The sequence below is a fragment of the Eutrema salsugineum genome, unplaced genomic scaffold (genome assembly GCF_000478725.1).
Source record: "Eutrema salsugineum unplaced genomic scaffold, Eutsalg1_0 scaffold_14, whole genome shotgun sequence".
Lineage (NCBI taxonomy): Eukaryota > Viridiplantae > Streptophyta > Magnoliopsida > Brassicales > Brassicaceae > Eutrema > Eutrema salsugineum.
The window spans coordinates 5713342-5724499 of record NW_006256877.1 but is presented as its reverse complement, the minus strand read 5'-3'; the positions used below and the strand labels follow the sequence as shown (position 1 = coordinate 5724499).

General features: G+C 35.4%; 2 protein-coding genes across 2 annotated transcripts; both read right to left on the bottom strand.

The window, feature by feature from the left end:
- LOC112088415 lies at window positions 1–3440 on the bottom strand. Its single transcript, XM_024158692.1, has 7 exons — window positions 3381–3440; window positions 3010–3267; window positions 2407–2922; window positions 872–1699; window positions 712–795; window positions 544–627; window positions 1–279 (listed from the first exon to the last, which is right to left on the bottom strand). Exons 1-7 carry the CDS (start codon window positions 3438–3440, stop codon window positions 1–3), a joined length of 2109 nt encoding a protein of 702 aa, XP_024014460.1.
- Window positions 3441–8114: 4674 nt separating this feature from the next.
- Window positions 8115–9181, bottom strand: LOC18022834 (ribulose bisphosphate carboxylase small chain 3B, chloroplastic). The gene is made up of 3 exons (XM_006405707.2): window positions 8882–9181; window positions 8669–8803; window positions 8115–8509 (listed from the first exon to the last, which is right to left on the bottom strand). Exons 1-3 carry the CDS (start codon window positions 9050–9052, stop codon window positions 8270–8272), a joined length of 546 nt encoding a protein of 181 aa, XP_006405770.1. The 5' UTR covers window positions 9053–9181; the 3' UTR covers window positions 8115–8269.
- Between the last annotated feature and the right edge of the window lie 1977 nt (window positions 9182–11158).

The following is an 11158-nucleotide window of genomic DNA, read 5'->3' as shown; positions in this document are numbered from 1 at the left end:
TTATTGAAGGGCTTTCTCAGAATCATTGACAGCTTCGGAATTCTCTATAATAGTTCTGATACGCTTCTCGCATCGAAAAGGACTATCTAATCGAGTCGATACAGTCCTCTGACGCTTGCTCACCCTCCTCTGAACATGTTCCACTTTGGCTTGCTCCTCCGAGTTTATAGTCAGATTTTTGGGATCGATAATATCTTCGCCAGCAGAAATTACAGCATTGGGTTCAGGAATGTCAGAGGTTACAATCTCATCAGGCTGGACGTCTCCAACACCATCGACCTACATACATGGTCGTAGCAAAGACAAAAATATAAATATACGAACATTGAAATAAGTGTAAATCAAATTACCCATGTTCTATAAGTTATATAACAGTTATGGCCCCTATATGTTGGATTTGTGATCCAAAATATACATACCGTGGTAACCGGGTTATCAATTGCTCACAATTATCTTTGAAATCCCGCATTGCAACATAACTAGAATAGCGTCTAATAAACGGTTATAAAGACTATAATTTAGGGTAATAACGGGAACATGTACCTCATCAATAAAGTTCTCTCCCACCGGGGGGATTAGCACATAATTAGGGCCTGATTTCAAGGGATCGTCATGTTCAGGGTTTTCCTATGTAATTATTTTCACGGATTAATAGAGCATAGTGAACAAATAAAAAACATCAAATTTAAAGCTAAAACTTAAAGCAAATACCTCCTCCTGCAAATTCACACCATCTGACGACTTCGGCACGTCATTTTGTGGGTTGAATTGAGGGAGAGAGGCGCCATCATTGTCCTATCAAACACATTAATATGGATACGTTATACAGACACCCACTATGTTTTCCGATAAATTGGCATGACAATTCTACCTTCTCAGGCCGGGTTTCTGACAAAACGACACCATCATCGCCTGGGTTATGCGTCATAACCTGCTCACCATCAACAGCGTCGACACTGCATTCCCCTATGGGGTCAACGGTACCCTTACCAACTCTTGCAGTGTTGGTGGCATCATCAGCTCTGGGAGCGTATGTGGAAACAATCTCGTCAACCGTCGGCATGGAGGAGAAGTCTAAGTTAGGAAATGAAGTGTCGCAGTTTTGTTTGGCCTGACCATCAGGGTGCGCTCCGGATTGGACCGAAGGTAATTCCCCCGATTTATTTGCAGTGCTCGGAGGGGGTTGCTTGCGAGACCTTGACTTACCGGCGCTAAGGCCCGAGAATGATGGACATATATTGACCTCGCGGTCGATAACTGCGTTATCAAGAAACCACTGGGTCACACCCTTAATTATCTTCACATTGTTGGCTTCAAACATATGTTCTATCTTCTTGTTATTTTCTTGTACGATTTTTGAAACCATTGTCTTCAACTTCTCCTCAAAAAACATAACTCCTTTGTCAGTGTCATGTGCAACGTTTGTGACTCGACTTCTACCAGACTTTCTCATCTTCCCTTTACCTTTCTTCCCAACAACAATCTTTGTCTTCTTAACACCCCTTCGAGAACTTGTACGAGCTGCTAAAAACTCAGGATCAATGCCAGGGCCAAACATTTCAGACTTAAATTCGAATCCTTGATTAATAAGAGTAATCATATGGTCGACCCTTTCGTCATGTTCATCTTCGCTCCAGGATAGATCCTCCTCGCCGTCGCTGATTTCGAAATCAGGCCGAATGATAGAGTTAACCGCGACCTTGACAAACGCAATAATTATAAACGTATGTTAGCCGCTAACTGTTAAATGTTACATGCTACCCTGAATACACACTGCAAATTTTGTTATCAGGCAACTATATTATCATATCTAAAAATGATATCGTACGTATTGTAACTTATCATAAACAATCACTATAACTAATACAGCAACAGGCCAATGTTACATGTTAACTGAGTATTAAACCAAACAATGTTACAGGTTAACCGACTTATCAAAAAAGGAGCCTAATCCCTCAGAGTGAGCACATCAACTCTTGTTAAGATCGAATCACTATATCGAATCTAACACCGATATAGTGAATAATTGTGAATTTCATATCCAACAATGATAACTTACACTACAATTACCAACAGTTACATGGTAAACTAATTATCCGATACACTAAACACATTTCCAGATTATCACATCAAATCCTGTTATCATGTAACAACTTACTCATATATATCAATGATAACTTAGTACTGCTAAGTATCAGTTCCAACGAGGACAACTTCAGTTGAATACAGTAATTTACTAAACCTAGAGCGTAGTTGTTACAGGTTAATTTAAGTCTCATAGCTAACAAATATATAGTAGCATACAAGTTCATTATAAGCAAGATAATAGAGTTATCGCAATTGTAAACAGTTAACTAGTAAACCGTTTGTAACATATTTAGCAAGTTAAGAGGGTTTACTTCGTACCATTTCATCTTCGTCAAGCACTCTAGCTTTATTCAACTGAAGCTGAACTTTCTGCGGACGCAAGCGAGCACCGCCCCTGCTTGGGCTACTGTCTTCCCCATCAGATGAGTCATCATCTTCTTGAATGGCAGGGACGGCCTCTAAAACAACCATTGGTAAGGCAGGGAACAAACCTCCGACAGTAATGTTAGCTGTTAAAATCTGTGCTAAATTCCTGCCCTTTATCGAATTCATCATTACATCAAAGGATAACCGGCCCCAGGGGTACTGCAGAAATGCATCAAGGTCTTCAACCATCTCGGCGTGATCCATGCTCACCTTTGACCGAGAAAAATGAACAGAAGGCATTAGAAAGGCATCCACTATGGCAAGGCACGCGTATCGCAGTCTCAACCGGGTCTCTAAACTAGTTTTCTTCTGCAATATCTCGATTGGTCGTTCCACTGGGACTTCCTTCTCATCACCGAATAGAGTCTTGAAGTACTCGGGAACAACATGCAGTCTCCTTTTTTTCTTCTGACTTGTTGGGTATTTCCCGCATTTCAAACTGGACACTATTTTAAACTCCCCGATTCAGAATCGAATCGGTTTCCCTGCAAATACCAGCCAGATCTCGTTTTCTTTCTTCACGTCAAGAAGTCTGGTGAGGGTGAACAAACCGAATGCGCCGGACCAAGCAGGCTGGTTTGCAAACTCGAACAGTTTTCCAAACTGAGATGCCTTCATAAAATCCCTCTCTGTCTGACTCAAAGCGGCATCGATGTCAGATATAACCGTCATCTTCTGGTAAATGTTCACACAGTCTCCCTTGGGGACTTCTTCAGGGATGAAGATCCGTTGGGGAAGACCAGAGTCGGCCATCTATACAGGATATTACGATTCATGAGTTAATCGGACTGCAATTCCCCTAACCACTCACCTAAACCTCGAAAACGAATGAACTGTAATTCTACATCTAATCGTTCGAAATTTACCTCTTCGGACATGGATTCTGATCGCGTTTCCTCGTCATCGTTGTGGTCAGAACTACCCATCGTTTGGTGGGAATGAAATTCTTCACAATTTCGCCGTTATCTATGGGTATTGAATGGAGATTACAAACCCTAGCGTAGGAAATTTCTCGTCTTCCACCCAAACCTGAAAATTTATTTTCCAGATTATTTTAAATATTTAACATTCAAAATTTAAAGTTCCCACTCTTCCCGAGAATTTCTCTGCCTAAAGCAACAATAAACGCCAGTAATGTAGGGGTCCACTGCGACAACTAAATCTGCTAAACGTGTTATAACAGTTATCGCAGACCCTATCCAGATACGTCAGAGTAGGGGTAATGTGGGATAGTTATTCTAAACAGTACGCTTAAAGCAGTGTTCATTCTGACAAACTAATTTCGAGTTATCTATAGGTAGATATTCATATAACTCTTTTTTTTTAGTTTTTGGTTTTGTTTTTTTTTTTTTGCTTTTTTCGTTTTAAAAAAATGTTTTTTTTTCGTCAAAAAAAATTTCGAGTTTTTTTTAAAAATTTTTTCGAAATTAAAGTTTTTTCGAAAAAAAAAAAATTTATAAAAAAAAAAATCATAATAGCATTTTCGTAATAATATTCAACATCTGGATAAAATGGACCTAAACCAACTTTATAAGGTTAGTCTAGTAAGCTCTTCAATATGTTAGGTTAGGTTTGTCATTTCATTAACCTTAAACGTTAGTCTGAGGAATTTTCACTTGATTTATTATCTAGATACATCAAAGGATCACATTCGCCCTCGCTACGTTAATCTGATATTTGATCTTGGTGGGCCTGTTCAATGGTCTGGACTTACCAAGATTTGGTATGCTCCATTTTTTGGGAATTATCGTCTCCGTCCACAATCAATTGGGCCAAGGATGGCACGGTATGGCTCCTCTTGACATCATCCATTAGGTGCTACACATACTGGTTAGTGGCTATTTATAAGCTATGCTCATGGTTCCTCGTCATTGGTTTGTTTGGTACGAGAGGTACAGGGTTCCTAAGCATCAATGGCTTGTCTAAAACTTCTGATCACATCATAAAAATCATTACTCAATCCATATACGAAAATCTCACATTTAAAGTAAGATGACACAAATTAAAGTGATATACAAGGGAATTAGCCAATACATTCATTATCAATTTGTTTTTGGGGTGAAACACATGAAATTATAATAGTTAAATATCTCTGAACTGTGAACACCATGGATACTTCTCTGTTTCCACATATTGTTAGGAATTAATCCAAGATTCCACATCTGAAATTTAAACAGTGTCTAATATATAAGTCATGTCCAATAATAATCAGTAAGAGGCTTTTTAGGAAGAAACCCAAAAACAAACTCATGCGAATTTTGACACTTGGACCCAAAGCGGACAATATCATACTAACGGGAAATTGAACATAGGCTTGAAAAACCCAAAAATTAGTATTGTTGATACACCTTAAATCCTAATGCGTAGAAGCTTCTTGGAGGATTCCAGTCAAGGTGGAGATTTGTTGATATGTCTTGAATCCTGAAGCATAGAAGCTTCCTGGTGTTGATGCCTGCAGATGCATGCAGGCTGCACGATCAAGCATGCTGGCAGCATGCAGGATACTTGCAGTATGTTGAAGCTTACATGCTGCATCTTGAGGTTGTGTGTGTAGGTTTACACGCTGCACTAAAGCTTACAATCTGTTTGAGCAAATAGTTGAATGTAACGTTCTGCATCCAGAAGCTGATGTTGAGATCTACATGTTGTGTAATTGAAGACTACAACCAGTGTTAGCAATGTAGAAGTCTGCGTGCACTTGGGCTGGTGTTTGTGCATGAAGGTTCCTACATGAGCCTAAGTGAGAGAACCCAATTACGATTAGGGTTAACTAGGGTTTCTGCTATAAGTAACCATGTTACCCTAATTTCTGATGTATTATGAAACTTTATGTCTCCATCATAAAATTAGTCTCCTTTGCCCGTGGACGTAGCCAACACATCATTGGTGAACCACGTTGATTCTGTGCACAATCTTTACATTTACTGTTTTCTTCTTGCATCTGTTACAACAAGTATAAAAGCGAGGTTTTAGAAAAGATGGACCTAGACAAGTGGGTGTGGACTAGATGTTTGTTGTAGGAGGGAGAGCCCTCAAGGTGATTCTGCAATTATGGGTTGTCGGTTATTATGTCGAAAGTCTTCCTAACGGTTTCACAAGAGTTATAAGAAGAATTATGTTGGTGCGTACGGCGGTACAAGATGGGTGCCAGGTTTTGATGGAGGTTGGAGGCCAAGGTTTTGTGTGCTCCTTGGTTTAAGAGGATGATTGTTGGGAATCAATCCAAAATCCCACATTGAAAATTTTTAAGCAAATATTATTCGGTATCTAAGCAATGTCCAACAGTAATTAGTATGAGGCTTTTTGGGAAGGGGTACAAAAACATATCCATGCGAGATTTGCTACTTGGGCATGGACTTAAAAAGCCCAAGAATTGGTTTTTAGATGGAGGTTTTGGAAAATGTGGACTTAGACAAGTGGGTGTGGGCTGAATATTCGTTGTGGGAGAAAAAACATTTATGATGACCTCGCGATTAGGGGTGCCGGTTCCTTGTGTGAAAAATATTTCTAACGGTTGTGTAAAGATTATGTGAAGAGTTTTGTTGGTGCATACGGTAGTACAAGATGGATGCCCCAGGTTTCACTAGAGGTTGGAGGCTAATGGTTTGTGTGATCCATGGTTTTTGAGAAAATGATTGTTGGGAATCAATTAATTTAAGATCTCACATTTGAAATTTAGACAAAGAATATCTAATATATAAATTATGTCTAATAGTAATTAGTAAAACCCATTTTGGGAAGGAATTCAAAAATATATTCATATGGATTTTACCATTTGAATCCAAAACAGACAATAATTAGACATGAACTTAAAAAGTACAACACATATTATATAACAGAATCAGAAATATAGTTTTACTTCGTATAATATTTCGAAATGTTAGTGGGATGAGGATCAATGGACTGTAAATAACTAATGGTTAGATCATGTTATAAATAATACTCCCTCTGTTCAGAATTATTTGATGTTTTAGAAGGTTTTTTTGTTCAGAATTATTTGATGTTTTCACTTTTTAATGCAAAATTTATTGAATTTTTATAATTTTTGACATTTTATATTTTGCAGAATGTCTTTTTATTGGCTGAATGATACTTAAATAGATTATAAATTATATTTTTTAGTATAGAAAAAATAAAAATTAAATGAATCCTTAAACTGTGTGCAAAAACTTTAAACATCAAATAATTCTGAACAGAGGGAGTAGTATTCATTACAAGGCATGCATGATGTACGTGATTGGTAAAGACATCATTATATTGGGTGCCGTGTAATGGCCGCTCACTCTTGTCTTCTTGATAAACTTAATAAGTATACCGTTTAATCGTTTAATGGCCAAAAGATCAGCATATGTTTTTGGATGTCATTTAATGGTTAATGCATGATCAATGCAGTAGATTTTAGGTTCACTGACATTCTAGCAAAAAGTAAAGAACCGGATGTGGAAGTGATAATCGCGAAAGGACTTAGAAAACTCCATAATGATATAAAAACTAAATTTCTATTACCATTTTAATACACTAAATTTTTGCGTCTCCAGAACAATAAACCAATTTTTCATTTCCATTTTAATTTACAGACTTTAAACGTTCATCTATTTTTTCGGCCTGCATTTAATATATAAGAACCAAAGAGCCATATTTTCCCCTTTTTTTTGTTAATATGATTTTATATTTCATTTTTGGCCTTACTAAGTCAATTTGGAGTTTTTGTTTTATCTCCAATCTTTTGAGTACATTGTGCATTTCTATGCATTCGCTAGCAACCAATAACTTATTATACTAAAAATCCAAAATTTTATGAAAGAGTCATTAAAAACATGTTTTCGTAACTAACTAAATTGACGATTTCTTACGGTTTCATAAAGTCGATGAACTTACTATACACTAATAGCAGAATGACACGCATGATTCGCATGGATTAAAGATCACTAAGAAAATTATAGAAGGGAATTTTCACTCTTATCCACAAGCCTATCTTATGTATTGCACCGTCCACAAAAGTGTCTATCACAGATTTCAAGTGGACCATCCTTTCCTTTGAAATATTAAATCCGTGTATGAACTGGAATTTACATACATTCTTTCTATAATTTTTTTTTACTATAATAGTATTTAAAAAAAAAAACTCAAGTTAGCTTTTCATACTAAAACTATTGACATATGTCATTAGTATCTAGAGTAAATATATATATATATGATATATATGTATATATAGTGTATCGTATATTCCAATGATAGTTTACCAGTAATTTGGAGTATAGGTATAAATCATATCATAAACTCCACGTAAGAAGTGTGAAACATCAAAAGATGACTATTTTATGAAATGATTGAAATCTATAATAAATCTACAAGTACATATTATACTGTGTGATTGTGACATCCAAAAATAAAATGATACAATGATTCTTATTTGAATATTTGATGAACTAATTATTCATATGAAATCTAAGCTCTTTAGGTAATAATGTTTTCCTATTCCTATAACAAATTACCACTAACACTATCCAACCTTTCTTTGTGTGACGTGATTTTGTCTGTTTCCTTATCCCAGTAATTTTTTAAAAACTAATAACCATCAGAAAATAAGCAAGAAGGAGAAGAGGGAAACATAAATTACATATTCATAAATCAGACATTTTGACAATCCGATCGATAGAAAATGTCTCAGAAACAGAAATCCAAGAAAAAAAGAAACAGAGACAATTGGAAATGCAAATGAGAATATTATATGAATGATTTAAGAGAAAGTGACTTAAGCATCGGTGAAGCTTGGTGGCTTGTAGGCGATGAAACTGATGCACTGGACTTGACGGGTGTTGTCGAATCCGATGATCCTAATGAAGGCCTGGGGGTACTCCTTCTTGCACTCTTGCACTTCCTTCAACACTTGAGCTGAGTCAGTGCATCCGAACAAAGGAAGCTTCCACATTGTCCAGTAACGTCCATCGTAGTATCCGGGAGTGCTTCCGTGCTCACGGTGCACAAACCCGTTCTACAAAACACATTACAAAAACCATTCAAGAACATTTCAAATATGTACATATAAATCAAGATTCTGCATAGGACCTCTAAACAGTTTTAAGATCGTTGCAAGATTCATATGGTCAAGCTACTCTAAATATTTATGTATATGATTTTCGATTTTTATTACCTCCAACTCGAATTCAACACAGGGAATCCACTTGTTGCGGAGAAGGTAGTCAACTTCCTTAGCCAATTCAACTTCGGTAAGGTCAGGAAGGTAAGAGAGAGTCTCAAACTTCTTCTTTCCAATTGGTGGCCACACCTATAAATAACATTTCCAATTAATATTACTTCGATTTCGTATATATATATATATGAACTTATAGTGACATTTAATTACCTTCATGCAGCTAACTCTTCCTCCGTTGCTTGCGATGGAAGTAATGTCGGTGTTGGTCTTGCGGGTGACTGGGAATGCAGCGGATGACTTCAAGCCGGTGAATGGAGCGACCATGGTGGCTTGAGCCGGTGAAGTAACAACAGCGGCGGAGGAGAGCATAGAGGAAGCCATTACTATTTCTTCTTCTTCTTCTTCTTTTGCTCTTTTCTCTTACTTACTTGTTTGTCTATCGCTTTACTCATCTATATATATAGTGAGAACGGCTAGAGGCAAAAAGCCCTATTGATCAAAGGGTCCATGATTCTTGATAACGTCGTTTACTGCCACAGGATTAAGGAAAGGTGTTGACACCCTTATCGTCACGGACCACTATGATAAGGCCACGTGTCAGAAAATTCCATTATCTTATCTTTTCTTGTAAGAAAATGAGTGAATGTGTATGGTTACTGGTCTCCACTTGAGCCATATGGGTTTTGTCTCCTTCCTTTTGGGAGAAAAGAAATCAGACGCATGACCTACATTATAATGTTTTTGGACCTTATGTTTATTATATACAATTAATTGGGCTTAGTCTGAATCGGTTTATAAGTTCACAATGTTCCGTTACACATTACTCGAAAATTTTATTATTGATATAATCAAAGGTCGTCACTATTATAACTTATGAGTTATGAGAGCGTTAATGGCCATGTACACTCTTAAAGCAAGAAGACAGAAGAATAGTAAAAAAAAATTTAGGAACATAACAAAAGAAAGTAAAAAACAGAGGACTAAAAAATTCGAGTTAAGATGATATGAGATAATACCACTGTTGTCATTTCAAATCCAGGAACTCTATTGCCACTATTGCTTTTATTTTTTTTGGCTAAGATGTTAATATCATTAAAAATGAACGGTTTAGATTTTATAGATGCTTTAACCAATGAAATTGGTCTCATGGCAAAAAAAAAATTAAACATGGAAACAAAAAACAACTCGAAATTCAGTCCATCGACTAAACCATGAGTTTTTCAACTCACAATGTCAAGATGCAATGATAACATTCTTAAAACCGAAGAAACAAAAGAAATAATGATAAAACGACCCAACCGGAAAGCAACTTAAAAGTCTTTAAGAACCAGTTCTCCGCAAGTTGGAAGCTATTGCCATTATGTTCGGTGTGTTACCATTCAAACCCAAATGTTTTGCGTAACCACTTGATGTTACAATGGGAATGAAAGCGTTTATTTGTTCTATTAAGATTTTTTACATTATAAAGATAGTCATTGACGCATATCACAAATTAATGTTGAATTTTTTTTATCCATTTAACCCCAAAAAAAAATATATATATATATATATATATATCCAAATCATCTATATACTTATTTGTGTACTGATTTGCTTACGTGTCGCGTTCACAACAAGTTTCACAATCTTTCGCTTACGTGTCTGATCTAGAATGAGTTTCGACTACAAAAAAACTGTTTAACCATATTAAGCAATTATGTGTCATTTTTTAATTGGTTTTTAATTGATGATGTGTAAAAAAAAAAACTCAAAACGAACCGGTTTAAATTAATATGGTTTAATGCTTAATTTTATAGTCAACTAAACCGTTTTTAAAATTAGATAAAACCGAAATTTAGAAATTTTTTTAAAAAAAATGTTTTTCTAAAAAAAAATTATCTCTTAGTGTTTACCATTTCTTATGTTTCTAAAATTTAGAATGTTAAAAGAAACAAAAAATTGAATCTATTTAAAAAGCTTTAGAGTGTCGTTTTTGAAGTTATATAAAACCAAAATTTAGAAGAATTAAAAAAAAAACGTTTTACAGCGAGTTTCACAGCTTTTCGCTTACGTGTCAACTCCTAAATAAATTTCGGCTATAAACAGACCGTTTAGCCCTTTTTGCAATTATGTGTCATTTTTTTATTGGTTCTTATATGATGATGTGTAAAAAACCTTTTAAAAAAGTCTAAATATGGTTTAATTTTTAATTTCATGGTCAATGAAACCGTTTTTAAAATTATATATAACCGAAATTTAAAAAAAAAATAACAAAAATTTTTTTTTTATAAAAAAATAGAATCCATACTTCTTAGTGTTTACCATTTCTTTTGTTTTTAAAATTTAGAAAAATCTAACAAAAATGTTAAAAGAAAAAAAATGAAAACTATTTAAAAAGTAATAGAATGTCGTTTCAAAACAAAACAAAAACAGAAATTAAAAAAAAAACTCTAACAAAAAAGTTTAAAAGAAAGAAAATCTATATATCTAACTAATGGAATGAAGGTA